The sequence below is a fragment of the Poecile atricapillus genome, chromosome 2, assembly GCF_030490865.1.
Source record: "Poecile atricapillus isolate bPoeAtr1 chromosome 2, bPoeAtr1.hap1, whole genome shotgun sequence".
Lineage (NCBI taxonomy): Eukaryota > Metazoa > Chordata > Aves > Passeriformes > Paridae > Poecile > Poecile atricapillus.
The window spans coordinates 92,127,988-92,151,655 of record NC_081250.1 but is presented as its reverse complement, the minus strand read 5'-3'; the positions used below and the strand labels follow the sequence as shown (position 1 = coordinate 92,151,655).

At 36.2% G+C, this 23,668-nt stretch overlaps 1 protein-coding gene across 1 annotated transcript in view; it reads right to left on the bottom strand.

Moving 5' to 3' along the window:
• The window catches only part of GABBR2 (gamma-aminobutyric acid type B receptor subunit 2), a 466,358-nt gene that overhangs the window by 137,906 nt on the left and 304,784 nt on the right, over positions 1-23,668 (bottom strand). The window contains exons 9-12 of the mRNA XM_058831970.1: positions 22,863-22,943; positions 19,685-19,835; positions 19,032-19,164; positions 5,436-5,543 (exon numbers count right to left, since the gene is read on the bottom strand). Coding sequence (XP_058687953.1) covers positions 5,436-5,543; positions 19,032-19,164; positions 19,685-19,835; positions 22,863-22,943 — 473 coding nt within the window. The remainder of the gene's footprint in view (positions 1-5,435; positions 5,544-19,031; positions 19,165-19,684; positions 19,836-22,862; positions 22,944-23,668) is intronic.

Below are 23,668 nucleotides of genomic sequence, written 5' to 3'. Positions count from 1 at the left end.
CTGCATAAAATTTTGGAAAGTAGTTATTTTTCTTCATTTGGCACTTAACTATCTTATCCATGAGACTACCTTTCTCAAAACTCCTAGTGCCTTTTTCATTATACATATTTTCTGGTTTAAGTGCAAAAGATTGTAACATAAAACTTTCTCCTTTACTTCACAGTCCTATTCCATGCCCAGAGCACACTCACTATGTTTGCTCCATGACAGTGACATCCTGTAGGAAGCTCAGGCTTCACTGGTTTAATAACCTAATAATCCACACAGGGGAAGAAACGTACATGGTAGAGACCTGAGCAAGCTGTAGTTTTTCAGTTATTGACTTTTTAGCCACAACATAAAACTTTTAACGTGTTCATGAGCCCATTCTTCATAAAGAAAATGGAAAGAGGATTCAATTATAGAAAGAGCTGCATACATCAGCAAGAGGAGCCTTTACATCTTTGCACACCTCATCAGCTTGAGCTAAGCTAAGCTAAGCTATCAGAATCTGTACAACTGCATAATAGGAAGACAAGGCACGTATTTTGCCTGTAGGTTTTATAGATACATAATAAGAAGAAAAAGAACAGTAAAACTACAAAATCCTGTGTTCAAATTTTATGCTCTGCCCACACTTCTTGTGCAATCATTTTGGCCAGTCCTAATTTCAAGTTTTTCTTGCCTTTCTCTGTTTTTATTCCTGCTTTCCTTTCCTAGACTACATCCTTACTTTTCAGGCTCCCATTCTGCCTCTAAACTCCAATCTTAATCTAATTTTAAACCAGACCGAGTCCTTCAATTACAGTTTGTCACCTAAATACCATACTCAGGCTCTGCATCCCATCATACTCAGCTTTCTTGATAACTTTTTACAGACCTTACTGCCCTTGCTGTCTTTGAACCTTAGTTTCCAAGAGAATTTTAATCCTAATTCAGTCTCCTTCTTCAATATCTTCTCCCAGTATAAAATCCCAAGATTTTCCTTTTTTTTTTTTTTTTTAATCTGGACAAGATTCCCTCTTGAAGTCATTAGCAGCAAACCTGATTTTTCTCTTCAGTCTCCTTCTTGTTCCCAATCTCTTGGCCCTGAAGTTCCCTTGCACTGCCAGCCTCCCTTCCCCATCCTTCTGTCAAAAACATAATCTGTACAATCTCCTACCCATCTTTGCATGGCATGAAGACCTCAGCTCTCTTCAGTACTCTTACAAGGACCTAGTAGAACAAAGGGATGACAATAAATTTACCAGATGGCAGCCTGACAAACATAGCTAAGTCAGGTTGGACTGGTAAGTAATTTTTGTCCATTGCAATTGGTTGTACCTTTCTTACCCCATGATATTTACCATTACAGAGAAAAGCTTATCAATTATTGTGAAGGAGTAGAATAATGTTGGCAAAATGATAGCAGCACAAGCCTCAAAGAAAGGAGGCTGCTCAACATCCCTTTTGTCATTATATTCTGTACTTATCTTGTAACAATTTTGTCAACATAAAGACATATGCCACCAGAAGTCTACAGTGGTAGTATATAACTAAGTACAACGACAATAATTTCAGTGAAAACTGAAGATAAAACATCCCTTCTCTGATGGCATAGTTGAAGAATTAAGTCCAAACAGACAAAGCCAGAGTGCATTCTGTTATGGGTAAAACAAGCTTATCACGGCAGCATCAAAGGAGATGTATTGTACTTTCAAATACAACAAATGCACCAAGGCAACATTGTGACCTTGATCATCTTAATGGTTTAGTGTAGCTATCTACAAATGTCCAAAGGCTTCTCTTTGTGGGAGCAGAATTTATAAAATTTATGGAGGCTTTAAATACCACTGCTTTGAAATTCTTACTATTCTGGTATTTATCAAAAGTGCATGGGCTTTATTTGGCATGCAGGAGTTGTGCAGGAGCAGTCACTGTGCAGGACTGCTTCAACACCCCCGAAAACCCAAGATAGTTCAGACCTCATCAAAATAGACAGCCTCTCATCCTTCTAAATTTACCAGAAGGGCTGGCTTCTGTAAATGGTTCAGCTAGCTAAAGCTTCCCCAGGACACCACATGCTCTCCTGACACTTTTACTCTCCTCTCCTATCTTCTTATCCACTGCCAGCCCTCCTGCTGCCAAGGGAAACAGAAAACCAGTCCCCACCTCTCTCTGAGCAGAAGATATTCTGCAGCCCAAAACAACAGAAAGGAAACATATGAAAACCAGAATTGCACCTCAATTAAAACTGTATGACAGTTATTTTTAATACTAATTCTATTCCCCTTTCCATTATCTCCGCTAACCTCTTCAAAACTCAAAAATAATTTATTTCCCCCTACTGATTTTGTCATTTCCATTTGACAAAAATTGATCCCCTTGCACCCCTCTGTTTCCAGCTAAAACTAATGCATTTTTAATTTGCTTCCTTTGAGCCCTAGCAAGATCAAAGATGGGGACAGAGCTCTGGGAATTTTTCAAAATTTGTCCTTAGTAGTCTGATAACAGAATGAGTGTATTATGAATTTTATTGTTTATTAATTTCCAGTAACAGAGGAGTGGATATATAAAAGATAGACTTTTGAAAGCTTTATAAACAGCAGTTAATGAGAATCTTCAACTAATTCAAGACATTCTAACTCATTAAGTTTCACTTTCCACTGCAGTAATATGGAGTGTATATTGTTATTATTATTATTTAAAATTCTATATATTTTCTCACACTGAGACAGATAGCCACTAATTTCTTCAAAAAGCCACGTTGTACACCAAAGTGTACAATAAATGTACAGAAGCAAGCTTGCCCTATCTGATGAAGATAAACAGATTTACTCATCATATTCACTCCCTTACTTAACACCCACTTTCAAGAAATGAATTAGCCAGTATTTTCAAAAGCCACACAAAGATTCTTCCAGTCTGTGAAGAAATTCATTGTTGGCAAATATTTTCCTGATGAAAATATTGAGGATGACAGGCAAAGGTGGTACACCTAAAGGTCATATAGATTTTACTGTCATATACAGGTAGTAACTGAAGTGATCACAAATGAATAGGACTGACAGTACTTAAGTAGTTTTGGAGCTATGTACTTCTCTAATTGCTATGCCAGTCTGCTCTGTATTGGCACAACTAACTCAGAAAACGTTAATGTGCTTTTTTCATGCAGCACTACCTTTGTGCATTTGTCAGTTTGGATATTGTTTGCAAAAAATTCTATTTTCTGTGCATCCATAGAAAGAAAGAAAATTCTTTGGCTGTAAACTACATCTGCAGAAAATGGAAATGTCATTCTTGCAAGACATAAGTAAAGAATGCCATGTTTTTCAGTCAACTCCTAAAAACACTTTTATCTATCCTGGCAAATAAAAGACAGAAAATATATGACTAGTAAACACTTATCATGGACAGCTGATTTGTTTTACATAAAGAAAACTGTACTTCATGATTCATGCCTATGATTTGGAGTGAGATATCTAAATAAAGAATTCTTTAAAGCTTACAGAACAAAATGTATTATTGACTTAATTCCAGAATATTGAAGAAGGTGGCCTAATAGCCTTGATGTTTGCTCACTCAGGGCAAAGCAGCTCATTGGTCACCATCCAGATGTTTGACCCTTATACTGGTCAGTGTCTTTTTAATCTTACATAAAGATCTTAAATAATTTATAATATCTAGCTATGCATAATCAACTGCAATTTGCAATTGGTGATGAGCCCCTTGAAGAACAGGGGCAATACAGAATTTGAGGATTATATTTAAGTAACAGACAGTGAAATTTAATATTGAATAGCAACTTGCAGAGCTAAAATGTAATGTTTAAAAAAAAGAAGACAAAAGCTCAGTGACAGTCCATTGAAGTACCTGTTCACTCTCATTTGAAATAGTATGTAGTGGAGAAATTATAAAATTCTGAGGATAATAAAGGTTATGAAGTAAAAGCTTTTATGTGTTAGACCGTAGTGTCTTGTGTTGTGCAACTTCACTAATTTAAAAATATTTGTACCAATATAGTTGAAAACATATTTGCAATGTAAAATTTCATTTCTCAGGAAGGTAAAACCCTGGTTCACCTTTGCTAAAAAGCTTTAATATAGGAAGTGTAAGATCCTTGAAAAAAAAAAGAAAAAACAAATATGTAAAAGACTGTGATAGTATAAACTGATATGTTACAGTGGTCTCTTCACACATGCGCAAAAAGAAGGGATTCCACTTCACTCGATCCAGAGTATCCTGGTTTTGGTGTAGAAATTTTTTATAATTTTAGTTAGTTTTAAGATATTTTGTGTTTACTCATCATTATTTTTTAGAATGAATGATAATGAACTAGAGCAAACCTGACATGACTGAATAGGAGGGGGAAGTACTAGGTGCTTGTGTTGTTGTGGTGCCAGAGTAATAGATCCAGTTCCAGACACAGCATGTAATTCCTTAATAACCTCAGACATAAATCCTCTTAGAAACCGAGTTAACTCTCTCCCTGTCTATCTAAAGTCCATTCCTTCTAAGGGAATGATCTATCCCATTGTGACAGACTCCTTACATATTGTAATTGTGGAAAATAACATAGTGCTACCAAAAAAATAATTAGCAATAGAGCTCTTTTATGACCATACATAGGGGAAAACAGAGGCATCTGACAAGGTTTTGGAACATAGTTTTACTTAATTTGGTTACATATAACTCTTTATTGTTTATTAGAAGAAAACTATTCAGATGCACATAGGAGCTGTGCTTGGCACTTCTGCTCACTCTATAAAAATATTAATTTTGTTTTTCTGTTGCATGCACATTTCTCATGAGGTTTTTAACGGCAAAATGTTTTCTATTCAGTGTTTTTCCATTTTTTAAACAAAATCATCTGATAAAAAGTACTTCATGTGTGAAAAGAAGCTTAATGGGAAAAATATCATGAAGAGTTGCACTAGTCCTAAGCTGAGCCTAATCCTTTACAGAAAATGTGCCGTAGGAAAAATGACAGACAGCTATTGTGGTTAAAGTCTGATCAGTCTTAGAGTAAACTTATGCAATTTCAATGATAATTAGAAACAGAAAGCTATAAGCAGCACTTTCTCTTGCCTCCTCCTACCAATCTGTGAGAAATCTGCAGGTAACACCCATGTCTCAGCCAGTCATAATCAGCAAACATTTCATAAAATGCATCTACCAGAAGGAGATCTCTGGATGCTGAAGCAGCATACTAGGAGGGAGCTGAGATCCAAATTCACTTTGACATTTCACAGCCAGCTCCACTGTCCACCTCTTATTATAAAGACTGGAGGGCTGGTGCTTGATTCCAACTCTCAGAGACTAAACAAGAAACCAAAAAGCCCTAATATCAAACTATTCAGGATCTTTGGGTGTGACACATGAACAGTCAGCAAAGCTATGGCCACCCAGGATAGGTATGAAAACAATTAGAAAATTGTACTAACAGGTTAACGAGAAACGAGTCTATTTCCCCTCACCTTTTTCTTCATTTTTACATTTTTGAAAATTGCATGGACTCTCCACGTTTTTGCAAACATTGCTCCAAATGCAGTTGTGTATCCCACTGTAAGAATCCATGTTCGGACCTAAAAAATATGTACATGAAAAGAAGACAGAGTTACTTAGATATCATAATTTCAGACAATTTTTTTGTCAAGACTCTGAGGAAAAAAAAAATCTGAAGAACTTCACAAAACTTAGTATTTAGCAATTTCTCACTGCTTGCTTGCTTGCTTTTTTACTCATTGGTCAATTCCCTCCTGAACCAAAACAAATCTGGATACTGAATTAACTATCTCTTTCATATATAAACCCATAAATCTCTTAAAATATTCTCTGTGAGATTTTTTTGTTTGTTTAGTTTTGTTGGTTTTTTTTGTTCTGTTTTTTGTTTGTTTTGGTTTGGGTTGGGTTTTTTGGGGTTTTTTTGTTTGGTTTTTTTTTTACTTTTATTGTGTTCTTTGCAGATAGACGAAAGAACCAACAGGGAAACTCAAGAGACAGACTATAAAAAGCACTCAGGGAGCTAATATTAACAGCTACATTTTGAACAGAAATGAACAGAGAAAAAGATGTAATTCAGACTAAGTAAGAAAAGATTATACTATGTGAGATATGCATCACTCAGTGAAAAACCTGAGCATCCTGGAAAGATAAGAACAACAGATTTTAAATTATCCTGTGAGAGAAAATGCCGAAACAGGATCACAGTTTTGGTTGGCAAGCCTCAGGAGCAATACCTGAGTCAATGATAATGCCTGCAAATGTGGCCTAAGAAAAAGGAGGTGGTGAGCTTACACAGAGCAATGGTGTAATAGGACTTGAGCTGGCCACAGCTTTGACGCATACAAAGCAGATTTTAAAACTAAAATAGAATTCATGTCTTTAGCGTAAAAAAGAGACTAAGTTCCTTTCTTTTTATTTTTATTTTAAATAGAAAATCTTCTAATTGACCAAGAAGGACAGAAAATGGATTAGAAAAGTGTCATGGGGTAGCTTCGCCTTTAAGACAGAGTAAAAAAGAGGGGAAGTTGAAGCTACTGGTGGCTGATGGGAGTTTTTCCTCCTGACCAATTATCAGTCATTTCCAAGAATTGACAGCCGTTCTGACCATTAAAAAGTGAATTCAACTTGTAAACACCTCCTTAAGAAGTACATTCTGAGCTGTCTCGTTCTCTTTGATTTCCGACTGCTGATCAGGTAACAAGCTCTGTCTTGGCTTTCCCCCCGCTCCCAGGCCGGAACGAGGCCGCAGGGAAGGGAGGGGGGGGAAGAAGCAGAGCTGGTCAGCCGAGCTTGGTTTTCAGTTTCTGCTGCTGGACTGAAACCTGACACCATGAATTCTTGCAGCTTTTCTAAGGCTTTAATTTTTTTTACTACCTGATAGACGTACAGATTACTCTTTTTTTCTCAGAAAGACAAAGAGACAGTTAACATGCAAAAGACATCATAGAACTACTAAAAACAGTGAGGAAAAGAGTTAAGTTTAAATAAGAAGGAGGGAATAAGAAGATGCTTTACAGCTGAAATATCTTTCTGTTACAGCTATGGAGATGGACAATAGTTTAAAAGACTCCTTTAATTCATGACTAGAATATTGGAGGAATAGAGTATTCAAAGTGTGGACTTTAGAGAAAAGAGAGAGTGGTTGTGATACTGTGAGTTGCTGGAACTTACAAGTGAAGTGAAGATTTTAAAGCCTTAAAGGGGCCAAAGAAATGGCTGATTTCCAGGAAGGCTCACAGAAACAAATGAAGAAGATTTCTACCTTTGAATAACTTATCCTTAAAAATAACATCCCTGGACTCATTTGACCCATGCACACCTCGGAGTAGTGTGAGATGGGAGGAGTGGACTCTAGAAACTCCATAGATTGGCAGAAAGAGACTTCTGTTTCTCTACAGGGACTGATGAAAAGACTCTAGAAATTGAAACTGTTTTTGACCACCAAAATTCTAAAATTTTTTGTCTGTATGTTGTTATGTGTACAAAGAAATAATCAAGTAGTGAAAAGTAAAAGGGTTTTCTGAAAGTTTATTCTGGTATTCTTATTCTAGTAGTTTATTAATAAACTGTCTTTATTCCTTTTAAGTTTTAAGCCTGTTTTGCTCTTATTTTAATCCATATCTCTAGCAAGAAATAAGTAATTTTTTGTTACTAGTTTAAAACCACGACAAAAAGCTTTTTTGCAATTCCTCCCATTCCCATAGCGTCTTGTACACAGGCCCTCGCTTTCAGACTTGATTTGAGCTAGGACAGTAACCCTCAGACTTGCAGTAAACTCTTGACAGCTCTCTCTAATTCCTCAGAAGTTTCTGTCTACATTACCATGCAGGTTTGTCTGTTTGAAAACTTTTTTTTCCCCAGACAGGCCATTTTCTTTCCAAAGATGGATCAGAAACTACAAAAGCATAGCAAGTAGAAGACCATGCAAGAGGCACAGCATGGAATTGGAAGCCAATAGCTGAGTCAGAGAAATTACAAAGAGGAGGAATAATCTCACTCTCCTTCTTGAGCCTCCACATGCACCAGCCCATAAAAAGGGAGACTGCACAAAACTGAACAAAGGAGTAAAAAAACAAAGAACTGTACCTTGCAGATGAAAAAACTGAAGGAGAAACTGGCTAAATACAAGTAAAGGAAAGCTAGAAAAAAGGAAAGCCAGATGTCTCTTGGCCATGTTGACCATGCATGCTTAGCCAGCAGAGCTGTTCTGTGATATAAAAAAACCACCTGATTTAGAGAAACTAGGATGTTCTAAGAAAGCATTTGGGAAATATTCTTCAGAGAACCCAAAGGCAATGCCTTGCATTAGAAACTAGCCTAGTTTCTCATCTAACTTCTGGAGAGTTTGGGATTTTTAATTTGTAATTTCAGGGTATGCATATTGATGAGAAACAAGGTAAGATTAAAAACTGACATCTAAGATAAACCTTAGGAAGAATCTAAATGTTTCATATCTAAATACATGCTATTTTTTGCCTTTCCAGACTTTTCCAGAATTTCCATTTTTTCATTCAGAACATGATCTTTTTACACAAAATTTTCTGAGGAAAAAAAATTCTGATTTTTAATAGTGTTTAGTTACTACATAAAAGGGAAGGGAAAAGAAAAAAATATATATACTCATTCAGAAACTATTGATAAAGCAATAAGATTACTGCAGTTCCTTAAAATAAACAAATAAGACACACGTTGAATGTGAAAATGGTGAATAAGTAAGAGAAAACTGTTTATTCACTATGAGAGTTGTGAGGCACTAGAAGAGGTTGCCCAAAGTTGTGGATGCCCCATCTCTGGAAGTGTTCAAGGCCAGGCTGAATTTGGCTTTGAGCAGCCTGGTCTAATGGGTGGCATCTTTGCCCATGGCCGTGGAACTGGAACTAGATGATATGTAAGGTACCCTCTGAAACAAGCCGTTCTAGGATTATATAAAAAGTACACGGAGCACCATGAGTCTTAACATTTGAAAATATTGTGATTGTGTATAGAGGACTGTTTAGGTATTTGTATGTCTATATTAATGACTTAGAGTCACCTAATGTTGTGGTTTATTTGTTGCATTGCTGATAATGACCCTGAATGTAGAGTTGACTCATGGCTGGTTAATCTATTAAGAAAACCAGTAAAACAATTGTGATTACTTTCAAACTACAGGAGTTTTGCCACTTTGTGACCTTCTTGAATGTGATATTGAAAAAGAAACCCCAAAACAAACAAACAAACAAGAAATAGAAAAAAAGAAATAGATATTTAGGCCAGCAAAGCATTATTTTTAACTTCAATATTTTTCAAGTCTTTGCTGACTAATATGTACTTGATATGCACTATCCTGCATTATGCTTCAGTAAAACCACAGTTAGACCAACTCTGAGGGATTTTAAAAATGCTTTTCATATCATCATGTTCACACTAGCCAGTTACATTTTTTTTGACTTCACATCAATAACCATACTTAGCATTCAATCCTTTTGCTGCTATTAATAAGTATTCAGCTCTTTTGTGAACAGCTTAGTAGTATATTTGGCAAACAGATACATGGTATTTTCGTGTCTCTAATAAGACTCTGTTTTGTTCTCACTGAAACAGTAATTGTCTCTTGGGAATACTAATAAATTCAATTATGCTTATAATATGTTTCTAACTCAATATTCAGAAAAATGTTATTTCTAGCATGTTTGATTAAAAAAAAATATATAGTCCTGATTGGGATTGTACATATTAGAATAACATAACTGCATTGGAAACATTCTAGTTTAAATATATCAAGACTTTATCAAAATGAGATCATTGTTGCTAAGAAGGAGATGGTAAGTTTCAGATGAAAATAAATTTTTAATTTTGAAGAAAATTACCTCAGATTTGTCTGCTATAATTCATTAATGCAGCTGGCAAAATGAGAAATTTAGAAAACAGCAAAAGTCTCTGAAATTCTTATATCTGCTCATTTATATTCTTAAAATGTATCATACCTCCATAACCTACTTGTTTGAAAGAACATGATAAAAATATCAGTAATTGAAGAGCATGTCCATGATGTCATACAATTTATCAGTAATTCTCTCATGTTGGATGTTTCTAACAATGAAATTCGCCAGAAGCTGAAGAAAACCATCCTTTCCTCAGTACCCACTGAACAAGCAGGTTTCTTCGGTAGGCAAGACTTAGATTCAAATAGCTGCTCCTATTTATAACTAGACACAAAACCTGAAAAAATTCTTTCTTTTTTTATTAAATGGTTAAGTCATTACAAAAATCTTGATGCTTCAATTATTTTAGGATATACTTTCAATTATCTGCTTATGTGTCTTGGTTCCCTTTTTTTTTTTTTTTAAATAAAATGTCTTTACTATTTGAACATGTCCTTCAAATATTTTGCTCTCTTTATTTCAAAGACAACATGCAAGTGTCAAAGAAAATGATATAATTTGGTTTACAACAATCAAGTCTTCCTACCCAGATAGCAAAATTAAGATTCTTATGTCTGTTTTCTTTCTAGGTACTACACTATTTTGATTTAGGGTTTATTTTTGAAAACACCATGCAGGAGTTTTTGCTTTTTATAAAATACTTGATAGAAGCTCTTACAGGTACATTAACTTAATAACTAAATAAACCTAAAAAAACATTTATCTGGTGGAGAGCACAGTTGACAAACAGTAAACACTGAAATTATCTCCACAAAGAGATCTTTCTGAAAATGTTCCAGACTTGAAACAGATATGACCATTTTTTTTAAAAAAAACCCTTACCTTCATTAAATATTAAACTTTAAACAAATATTGTAAATTTCAGCTAAAGAGTCACTGCATCTAAGAACAAGATATTTCTTACATCTCATAGGAGATTACTTTTTATTTTCCTTTGGCAGTAAAGCTCCTCTGTTTTTAATCTATCCATAAGGTGCAAAACACCTTTTATTTTTTCAAGGAAGACAATTCTTCTGCCACATAATAAGCACAGATAGGTTAACAATCTCATGAAAAATTACTTTAAATTCAATCCTATTTCCTCTCAACCTTGAGATTTAGCTGGCTGGTCTATATTTGCTGCTATTAGATATCTTCACTCAAATCTATCTGAGCTTCTCCCATCATGTCATTATGGGAATGGTGAAGTGGTTACTAATGATAAACCTGTGTAACAGACATAAAAGTTACCTGATATTACCACTCATTATTAATAAAGGAAGCCATATTATTGTGAACAATGTTCCCAATTAGTAAGTGGTGGAAGTGCCAGAAACACCCCGAAAAAGAATTAAAAATATCTTTTTATATATTCTAAGGATGAATTTTATGAATAACCCAAACATTTTAGATGCTGCTGACTTTCAGATAAACAACAAATTATTTGAACTAATTTTAAATATTTTATTTTAGTATATTTACAATTCTCTATAAAATAAATTATAATTTATAATTATAAAATTATAAAATCTTGGAAAATGACTTGGAATTCCTGAACAGTTAAAACTTTCATTTCTGAAGAAGTTCCATTATTTTCCTTTATTTTACCACCACTGCCTATGCATTCAGAAGACCACACAATTACAATCTTGCAAGGAACACCTGGGAGGATCTTGAGTTCATGAAATAATAATAGCAGTTTCAAAATGTAGTTGATCAAGGAAGTGATGCATTTTACTGCTTTGTTAAATTAAAAAGAAAAAAAATTGAAAGAAAAAAATATAACCACCTGAACTGAGTACACTACACACTCTTGTTTCATCATTTTGCAGCTTTGTTAATTCTATGTTAATCCAGTTTGCCAATCTCAAGCAAAAAAAAGATGAGATTAAAGGCTCAGAGTGTTGAATAAAGAAACCCAAGTATCAGCACAAAGAACCTTCATGTGATGTAGTTAAAAGCTTCAAACTTCTTATCACTTCTCTAGGTGATTTGTTTTGTTTTAAATAACAGTTACTTGAATGGGATAGTGAAACTGCTTAGTTCTTTAAGAACTCCTTCAGTTAGTAAAACATTCTTGAAAACATACTCTTCCCCACTTCAAGACATAATTTTTTTTTTTTTCTTTTTAAATAAAACTTGGAAATTTTTCTTTTATAGGACTTGACACTCAGCTCTCCAGCTTTGTTTATGAGACTCGGACTGATTGACTTAAGGAATACCAATAATGAGCCAGCTCTACACACACCTGCCCAGAGGGTTAGGCTGCAGCTGAACATTACTGCTGAGAAGCTTGGTAGCATCTCAGTACTAGATTTAGGCACTTAGAAGGAACAAATGTGAGAATAAACCACGATGTGCAGTTAGCCCTGGAGAACACAATTGTCTTTAAGTGGACAATTGTATTGATTTTTTTGGAGTATGCAGGAGTTGGAAATTAAGCACCTTCTATTTTTCTTGGAAAACTGGGGACATTATGGGTAATTATGATGAAAAAAAATGTGTCATCTCAAGTAGTTTTCACTGGGTTATGGCTCTGCTCCTATTAGTGACGGCAAAATTGACAGTGTGAGCACAAGCAGACACCAAAGAATGAGTTCACCCCTTTGAATTGTACTTTTCTCATTTGTATCAGACATTTTGGACAATTTTTTATGACTTTTAGCTCATTTTTTAGAATTTGTGTGGCACCAGCATAGATTCCTGTAAAACATAAGTGGCAATAATGTTAGAGAATTGAATCCTGCTGTTTTTCACATAAATTAAATACAGAGGTTCATCACATGCTGTGAGATCTCCTGTAGTGATTTCTTAATATCTTTCAGATCATTTTTCAGAGTTACACTAACTATGGGTAGCGTAAAAGATGTTATCATTTCTCCTGTTTTTATAAGGGGGCTTTAAACACTGTCTGCTGTTTCTACTGAAGGAGAGGAAAACATTCTCAAAATATTACCTTAATAAATCTCTGGCAAGGTTGTGGTGTATTTGCTTCAGTATATGACATAATTTTGTTACTAGGATCTATTCAGCCTTATAACTTTTGTCCGTACTCTTTTTTCTTTACCCTCAAGAAAATGTCATTTACTAAAATAGAAGCTGATCAGGCTCATGTTGAACTCAGTAACAGAACTGCTTTTGAATTAAATAGGAGTGAGATCAGTCTCAGACTGAACGACAGTGAGAACAATTATGGAAATGATTATACAGAAAAGGGAGATTAAAATTAACAGCTAAACAATTAAGTAGGAAATAAACTGAAGAATACACACAAAATTAAAAAGGCCAGATGAAAAACACAAGCAAAGCCTCTGGTTTCCAGAGACAAAGAAATAGATTAGAGGTCTAAATCCTTTTGCAGTTCAATAGAAGTTGAATGCCTGTCTGTTGGATTTTCTTTTAAATTTCTGGCCAAAACTGGAAACAATTGGAGCAAAATAATTAGGCAAATATAAAGTCTAAAGACAGGAAACATCCTCCCCTTGCAAAAAAAAAAATAACCCCCCCAACAAACCAAAACAAAAGCCTGAGTTTTGGGGAATGCCTGAAGAGCATAAAGGGCAGGAATTGTCATAAAGGTCATCACATCATCAGCTTTCCAAACTTCAAGGCCACATGCGGTTTGGTAGCACAGGGTCTAGTCCAAGTGCTTCTTGCCCACAGAGAAAGCCACAGCTTTAGTGGTGGTGCTGCCCATGTTTTCCTTTCAGTCTGTTGCCTCAAACTTGGTTAAAAAGAGAAAATGCAAAGTTACAAGCGAAGACAAAGCAGAAATAAATAAAAGGACAGAAGGTTCATGCATCTTCTCCCTCTCCCTGCTTTACTGTCAGAGGCCAGTCCCTCCTTGTAGAGCTGCACTCAGCCAGCTTTCGGAGTTTCAGCAAATTGCCCACCATCCCCCTCACACTGCAGCCTGCTTCCATCCCTAGGAACCCATTCCTAGCATGGAACCTGCCCCATAACAGATCACAACTGTCTTTTCCTGCCTGTTCCTCAGTACAGTCTATAAGTCTCTGTTTAATGTGTTTTTCAGGATGTCTCTCCACTCTTATATCACATTGCAATCCCCAGCCTTCATAGGTTCAGGGTTTCCCTAGAAAGGGTGAAATGTGGACCATGGAGTTCCACCTTGCTTAGCTGTTCTTTCAGCATGGCAGATATAAGAATATAACCTCCTCCCCCTCAGAACAAAAACCAAAAAAACAACAGTAAAAAAGAAAAAAACCTGCCTTTCACATTGTTGCAAGGCACAGAGTCAAAAGGGTTCATGACCCATAATTAAGAATAATATTGTTGAAAATGCTAAGTATGTCTGAATATCTGAACACATTTAAAGGTCACATTTTAAAATGCACTTTTGAGAAGATAGAAGGTCTATAACATCTACTGCTGCCATGAATGCACATGTAATCAAGATGTTTTTCTGAGAAAAACAAAAATTCTGGGTAGTCACACACACACTGTAGTAGTGAGCTGGACTTTATCAGTGGTCTGTACTCTCTCCTCTCTTTCTGTCTCTCCATCCCACCCCACTGTTTGGTTTCTTCTTTCTATACAAAGAGTTTTTCCAAATGCCCACATCATGGCTGAGAGTAACCAACTAAAACCTAAGAGCCTGAGCACAGTCTGCAGTGTACAAAAACCTTCATGTCTTTTTTTTTTTAACTTCATCCAAGCCAAAACACTGACCAGGCTCACTGAGCCTGATCACCTGAAATCACAGAACATCTGCCTGACTTTGGCAATGCATATACACTATGCTAACTGATGAGATGGACAAGACAAAGCATGCTTCATTTTAGTGCCTATGTAAATTGCAAGACTTAAATCCTCTTATATTTTATGTGACACCTTTGCAGAACACTTTGGAGTGTAAAGGATATTGAAATGCAATTTCTATCTGTAGAATACATATCTCCTATCAAAGCATGAATCGATATCAAATTAATCAAGACAGATCATTTGTCCCTTTCCAATCACTGCAATGACCCAGTGCAGCACACTCCCCAGGAGAAAGTCCTGCTACACATCAGAACTATCAAAACTGAAGAGATGAGCTGTTCACTCTACTACTACCTAATGAACCAGGCCTTTTTTTGTGGAACTATGGGTCAGAGCAATGTGGAGTACTTAAAACACCTTCAGCCCAAACTTAATAATTAGATTTACTTACTTGAGGAAGATGCATAACAGAGAAGACCATGGTCATCCTCAGGACCATAGTAGTCTTTCATTCCATAGCAGTTAGAACTTGGAAAGACATTACTCATCTTAAAACATGAAACTCTCAGTGGAATGTATTTCAGAAGTCTAAACGTTATGATCTTATCTAATATTCTCTCTATTTTAAGTGTCTCTATTTAGTATGTCACCTTAAACTCTTCATAGGATATGTCACTAGCATTGCTAATTTTGAGTCTCTCTTCCATATAATGACTGCTTTCAAAGATGTTTCCACTTGCTTGCATTTTTCCAGTTGGCACCACATCTCATTTCACACCCTTACTTCTAACTTCTCCTTTTTTTTTTTGGTTGGTTTTGTTGGTTTGTTTGTTTTTTTGTTTTGTTTGTTTGCTTGTTTGGGGTTTTTTTGGGGTTTTTTTGGGTTTTTTTGGGGTTTTTTGCTATGATACCATGGTGATACAGAGATTAAAAACAAAGATAAATCATTCTCATTCTCTCTCTCTGAAACACTTTGTACTTTGGCATACATATGGATGTAATGAAATATTGTATTGTTTTTTCTTGTTCTGTACAACCAATAAAGTTGCTATTAAGTAAGACATGATCTAATGGTTCAATAATACACTGACCACTTTCTCAGAACTCACTTCTCTGGATCCTTTTAATTCCATATAATTGGAGTTATAAAATATGATACCTAATCTCTAATTCTGACATGGTACTAAATTATGCTACATTTGCTATTATGAGTTCTTACTGTGAAAACACAGAATTATTATGTGTTTAAATATACTTGATTACTTTTCCATAGAAAATGGGCATACCAAGATAAAAATGAGTGTGTTTGGGAACAAATTATCCACTCTATCACTCTGTCACAAAGTCCACATTTTATAATTTTAAAGACTAATATAATACCCTTACTCAGCAAATTATTTTACTATATGTTTAAAGTGCTTTGCTGACTCTTAACTACGCTTAACACTTGTTTCTGTGTTTCAACATAATGACTTATAGACCACCTCCTCCTACACCCAGTGCCTTACAGAGTGGCAAGTGGTAGTACAACTTAGCAAATAAATCCTTTGAACCGTTCAGATGTTACTGGTGTAATTTTGGGTCATGTTTCACTGTCCTTGGAATATTACAGCATTAGGCATATGCCACATATAGGCATAAACTGTTGAAAAGTAAAAAAAGAGCTGATGTTGTAAAGCATTTCACCCTCCAAACAGCATTACAAACAACATGCTCTAGAGGAAACAAACGAAACAGAGTTGAATGTAATACCTACATTTTGGAAACCATTTTTCCTGAATTTGTGAGGGCAGAATAATAGAATGGCCTGGAATGTAATATGCCTTAAAGGCCACCTATTTCCAATCCCCTTGCTGTGGCAGGAACACCTTAGTAAACACAGAAGTGTTAAGGACCTCCTATAAGTTGGCCAAAAATAGTCAGAACTTAAACAGAGACCATAAAGAACATATCCAATTAAGTACACTGGGTATTGTGTATATATTGCTACTCTGGTGAATCTTATCACTTCTGAAATGCAGAAGACAATGGGGGCGATTGCTTGGCTTGGACAGGGTATACACGCTAATGACAGCTTTATAGCTTTGCATGTGCTTATAAAACTTGAATGAAAACTTTTACTTCCCTTCCAAAAAAATATCTCCCTTCGTTGACCTATGGCTCTTGTGTGTCTGAGATACAGTTGTTACATCCTGACTTGCCTCAATGGTTTTTTGTGATCACTCTTAATTGTAATTGGCTTTTTTAGGACTAAGCCACAGTCTGAAATGAAATGGAAATTTTAAACTAATCTCTCATGGCTAGAATGAGTAAAAAAAATCATTCATTTCAAGGCGGATGGATGATGAAGAGAAACTTGTCCTGGCCTGATCCTATAAACACTAGTATCTGTAAGCAGACCTTATGAAACCACTAAACTTATGAGAATTGAGATGTTGGTGACATGGAGACAAAAGTACAAAATGTACCCAGCACTTGCTAGATGTTTTGAGGAGAGGAGGAGAGAGAGAGAAGTAATTCAACAGGTAAGTGCTTTCACCTCCCATATTTATGAATTTCCCAGCATTAATTCAGAGTTTTCTAGATACAATAAAAGCACATTGCCACAGTGAATGGTTGCCATGTTGAGATGATATCTAAGAGAAGTATAAGCTATCCCATTTAAAAGAATATATTTGGAGGAAAAAGATTTAAAAGAATTGTTTTAATGCATGGGATGTTGAAAAAACCTTCCTTATCAGTGGCTACTGAAGGATTTGTAGCATCTATGACTGTAGTCATAGTAATTGCTGACAGAGCTGGGCTTCATAAGATACATTAGTAGCCATGCACAGGAAAACACAATCAGAAATGCTTCTGTATTAACTGAAAACCTGGAAAGCCAAGACTGAGAAGAAATCTCAGACTCTGCTCTGTTTATACAGCATTTAACTAAAAAAAAAAAATAAAATACGTGCTTAAGGCATGAGGTGATATTTCTTAATCAAAGTTTGACTTTAGTGCACAGCATTCTCCTTCAACCCTTTCTTTTATTGGTCTCTGAAGCCCAGTAATTGTTTTACTCAAGTGAAGATCTATCCCTCTATAGCAGACAAACAGACCTAACATATTGTTACAGATACAAACTGGAGTAAAGAAAAGAGGTATGTAGGATTAGACTAAATAAGTAGCCCACAGTAACATTTTGTTGCATTTAGAAAATGAGAATAGTGATTACATTTTGAGAGGCAGATTAGAGAAAAATCAGATAGAAGAAATCTTCTAGCTCAGAGGCACAGGATTTTGGACATTGGTTCATATTTCAAAGTTAGGAGTGAGATGTTTCACATGTAAAGAAGGACTCAAATTCAGTCTTATAAAGCTACATTTGGTTGGAAATCTGTTTCCTAGAACAGCTAGATGCTGATTAGTTCCTCTGGTTCCCACTTTCTTTCTGCTCAGCAGTGCATGGCTGCTTCCAGAGGAGGGTTGTAGCCCAGCCAAACAATGGCCTGGCAGCCTGGCAGGGAATTCAGGAGCTCTGGATATGAGCCCCTCAAGACTGAGCAGATATCAAGACTTAAAAACTGTGTCCCCTGCCACCAGATCCTTCTGCAATGGAGGATGAAAAAACAATGGGGGTTGACATCAACAATAGATTCCTAATGACACTTCTTCTCCATCAGAAGCTAGTTCACACAAAAGGGCATAACTCCTGGATAAAAAATGGATTATGCCATTTTCCACTTCTTATTGGCCCCATCATAGTCACAGAGTTATAGACTAGTTTTGTACTGCTTCTGGAAGGAGTATCATTGCAGTGAAGTTCTTGCCCTATCCCTCTCTTTGGGACTTTCTCTGTAAGTCAAAGTAAGTGCATTGCAAAGACAATTTTCTAGGTGGAAATATTTAATTTGGTTTCAGAGTTGCTTGTTTTGATTTAACTAGAATGTATTCTCTATGGATCTAGGCTTTTGAGAATTTATAGTGTAATTTGGAAATATTAATAGAAGTCTTTGGAAAATTGGCCAAAGAGACTGACTAAAGAGATCTAGACAAGCAGCATTCATGTAGTTTAAACTAATATGGAATGTATACAGTGCACAGTAGCTTTACAGGTATTACAAGTTAGGCTACAAACACAACCTTTAGTAAATAATTTTTCTAGATTTGATTTCAAAACAAGAATATACATCTACCCTTTCAGTCTGAGGTCAATGAATCTGAAGCTTTCTACAAAAAATAATAACAACAACAATAAAAACAACAACCACCACCATAATAAAGTTTTGTTCACGTTTTAGAATTTGGTGCCAGAAAATATCCCAGGAAAGAACAATGAGGATCAGTGATTTAATGGAATGACACATCCAACTACTGAATTTTTCTGTTTGCATTTATCACAGAGTTTCCTGTAAGACTGAACTCAACTGGAATTGAACCACAATATATGGAATTACTTACTGTGCAAAGTGTCTCAAATGTCTTTTCGGAGACAAAGGATCCATCAAGACCAAAAAGAAAAATAGATGCATAAGAAAGCATCCCTCCAAGGATAATAAGGTTGTTCATGTAGGGACTGGACATCTTTATTAGTCTATGGACAAAAGGTGATAGTGCATTAAAGAGGAAAAGATTACTGCTAGGCTACAAGAGCAATAAAGAAGAGCTTTTTCTAACCAGGCAAAGAGATAACTCTTCTAGAACTCCATGAAAACTAAAGGCATGCACAATATTTGTTGTTTTATAAAGTTTAGCACTGTTTCAGGTTTTTGAATGCTTAGTAAAAAGACCTCATCTTTTACTGATGTATTAATTAGCAAAGGTTAATATTATTAGCAGACAGTCAAACATAAAATAGAAAAATTACACTTTTCAGACAGTATGAAAGAACTTAAATGCAGTCTGTTTTAATGTGACTATGTTACCCAGTGATTTAAATTAAATAGCTCTAAAATACCACCTTTCCACAGTTGTACATTTTCCTTACATATCTGTGTGCATAGATAGATAGATAGATAGATAGATAGATAGATAGATAGATATACATGACTGGTTCTACAAACACGGCATTAAATATGAAAGAATTTGTGATAGAAGTAACATGAATGTCTTACTTCTGATTTCTGTTTTTGATATTAAAGAACAAGAAAGCACTGGCCATTATCATTCCTAGGATTGTGAGGGCAGAAAGGATGCTGTAGAGAGGCAGGGAGATTTTGCGCAGCTCCTCTTGTATAATTGTTTTGTCCTTCGGAGGCTCAAGTCCTAGAATTACATGAAGAAAAAAAAGGCTAAAGCTCAACCAAATGTAGAATTTCTGCAAGAAACTTTGCCTCACCTAAGTACTATACCTTGAATTAGCACACTTAGCAACTGTGAACCACATCAGTAGTTGGAACTATTGACTTTGACAGACATATGTTAGTCACACTGATTGACATGAAGATTTGCATTTCTGGAGCAGGTAAATATCCTCTTTGGAAGAAAAGACAACCAAACTCCAATGCAGAACCACATACATGCTAACTAGCCTAATTTTAAATTAAATAAACACTAAAATGCATACTTTGAGTATAAATTTTACCAGGAGGTTATGCTTTTCTGAAACAATTGACAGAGCAATGAGTAGAAACAGAAAGTGTAATTTCTGTGCCCACTGTCATTGCCAGAGCAAATTCAAACAGCCTGGCTGGAGATCAGCCTTAGTGTAGCATCGCTGGGACAAGGATTGATGGCCCTGGGGCTGAAATGTGCTCTTGGGCTGTGGGCATGGTGGGGGAAGCCCTGGGAGGAGGGAAGGGAGAGTTGTTGGTGCCCTCAGGATTCTACAGAAGGAAAAAATATATGAAAATGGATACCAAAAGTTTTATAGGGACAGATCCACTTTGCAGATGTGGGTTTGAATGTCTGAACTTAGAAACTATGTTTAATGTTGTGTACTTCATCAACAGTCAGCTCCAACTAATTAAAGGCTTCTCAGTTTAATGAGGAGAATCACTTTCTGACAACTGCAATAAAGTTCTGCATCCCTGACTTCCCACACTCCATTTCACCTGCTTACTAATTTTTTCCTTGGTGCAGCAGATTGGCAAAATGCCTTTTGCATCACTGTCTTCCTCCAGAAACAGATTTGTGTGCCCTACAATTCCCGAGCCTGTCCTTTCGCATCGGCTCTCCCGTGGGGCTGCAAGGGCCACAGGACTGAGCGGCTCCTTTCACAGCACAGCTGCAGAAGTGGAGCTGTGAGTACCTGACTGGGATCAGCTTTTATCCAGCTGCCATGGATAAATTTTACATCCACTCTTCTGCCTTGCACCTAACAGAATATTCAAGGATTTGCACAGCAAAATAGCTTTACCTTTAAGAGTTAAGTTGAAACTATTCAGACCATGGAAATTTTCTATTCTTTGGTCTTTATGCCCAACTTTTCAGAAAAAAAAATTCCTTTAGGAAATTACAAAAAAAGTGGCAGTGAAGGGACCATTTGTTGATTTAATATTAGAGAAAAGTACCTGAGATTTTCCTCTTTCCCTCCACATTGCATGGATTTACAGTCCACGGCAATTCATAAAATTAGACAAGTAACAAGACAAAGAACCAATAAAACACATGCCTGATTTAAAAGAACTAACACTAAAAAATAAAACTTCACCTTACTGTTTCTACACTCTACAGAGTATATTGATGGTTTGTACTTATTAAATATAAACAGCGAGTCTACAAAATTTATTTTCTTGTTTGTTCACTGGCGATTCAAACCTGTTGATTCCTATTGCTGTGGAATTTTATACAATGGTTTAAACAGGGACATTTTTACTACTCTCTACTTCAAATACTTAGTTACTAGGCTTCTTATATTGACTGGAAGTCAGTGTCCTCTGCATTGAACTGTCCCAATGAAGAGCTACGATGAGTCAAAGAAAAAGATTCACCCTGGGTCACATAATACATCTTAAGACAACCATACGACAGGTTATGGGTGGAAGGACCACCTTCAGATGTTGTCAGATCAGGACCTAGAAGTCTTGTCCTGAAAAAAGACTGTACAGAGACTTTTCCCTATCATATATTTTCTGTAAAGGCAAGATGTCTCTTGTAACTTGATTCATACTTCATATATTCTCTGGAAATTAATGGCTCTGAATCAGTATTAAACTACATCATTAGTTCCTCCGTGCGGCAAAAATAATCTGCTGGGTCCCAGACTTTGGTAACTGGGACAAATTCTGCACTCTTCATTTCCAAAGCCTCATTCACCAGAGACACATGAGAAGTTTATCTGTGCTCTTTTAAGCACCAGAAAGGGATATCAGAAGGAAAGGTGGAAAGCTCCAGACAGACAAGCAGTCATGAATTAGATCACTGTGGTGGAACTCCACCCATGCTCATGAAAACCTTGGGTGTTGGGACATTGGAGAAAGGTGTAGTAGAGTACAACAGTGAAACAGCTTGATACTCATCCACCTTACAACTCTCAAGGGAAAACCACACAGAACTCACAAAGGCAACTTCACTTTCTCTCACTGAACTCCACCATAGCAGAGCTTAAGATTAAATCTTAAAAATTTGCTTTGAAAATAATGTATGTGACTATATTCAACAGGAGACACCCTTAAAACTCATTTCAGCTCATACCTGGCTGCCATGACCACGGGCTCTGAAAAGCATGGGTATGCCTGCACTCCAGCTGCTAGAAGGCTGAGGAAGTCCCCATGTTTGGAGCAGCATGGGATAAAAATGGCAGGACGATGCAGCAAGAAAAGCTATGTCTGCTGTGGACCTTTGGAGTGTTGCTGGTCTGAAAACCCTCTATGGCCATATTTGCTACAGGCCGTGTTAAAGCCAGCCTTGGTATTTTGAAAACCTATCTTTGAAATACCTAATAGACACCTCCCAAAGAAAAACAACTACCTCCTTCTCATGTCTGCAAACACTGGAACCTGAGAGCATCCCTCAGGTGAGATGAACCAGGGGGAAAAGGAAATGGGGGTGACATAGAACATTATCAATTGGTGAAGAACCTGCTTCTTGATATATCAAAGAACATTTGTATACAAATATAAATTTGATTTTGCCCTAACATTGGAATAAAAAACCAAGTATATGATATCAAAACACTGCAATCTTCTGTTCAGAATGCTATTTTTAAAGCATTTTTCCCTTTTACTTTCTCCAGTGTCACAGAATTTGATATTAAAAATCCTAAAACAGTTTTTTAAGAGCACACAGTCTTACAAACTACATACAGCAATTCATGTCACTCCTGTACCTCTTTCCAGTTTTGTCGCCTACCTTGGAACCTGATGCTGTTGTTGATTATTACCAATTTGTCATCCACAGCATTGTATTCTCCCACCTTTACTTCCTTTTGTTCTGCAGAGAAACAAACAAGACTGATTGTTTATGGCAGTTCACATGTTCTCAAATATTTAACCAATTTTCTTCTTTTTTGACAGTATGTCAAAAGGAAAAGAAATATGAAAGAATAGGGCATGAATAATTAAATCAGAATTCCAGACAGCTAACATCATTAAAAGAAACATTTCTGGTTCTTGAAAGAAATGTAAAGCATTTTTAGGAAGTCATTTACATAATCAGGAAACCATTATTGGACACAGTCATCTCCAGCTTTTAGATCACACAGTTTCTTACTGGCTCCCACTATGCAGGACATTTTCACTGGGAGAACAAACACAGCTAAATCACACATTCCCCTCCCATTTAAACAACTAGGACATCTTGCTTTGTGAAGTATTTCCCAGGAGAGTCATGGGGCAGGCTCCAGCCAGTACGGATCAGACTGGCTAGTTAGCAGATATGCTGGGAATCAAATCTCTTACTCTGACTGGGAATTAGCAACTCGTTAGTACCCTGGCTCCAAAACGTACTGTGTTATATAATTAAAACCAATGCACACTTGAGTTAAAATTTTACAGTTAGTCTCATCTGGTATTTTGGGACTGTTGTCACATCTATGGCCTTCTTGTACCTTACAGAACAGAGTATGCAGATAGAGGAATTTGTTTGTTTGCTGTCTTGGCCACTGTACCTGGAACTCTGGCGTGCATTTATCCCACACTTCCAGTAACATCTGGCAT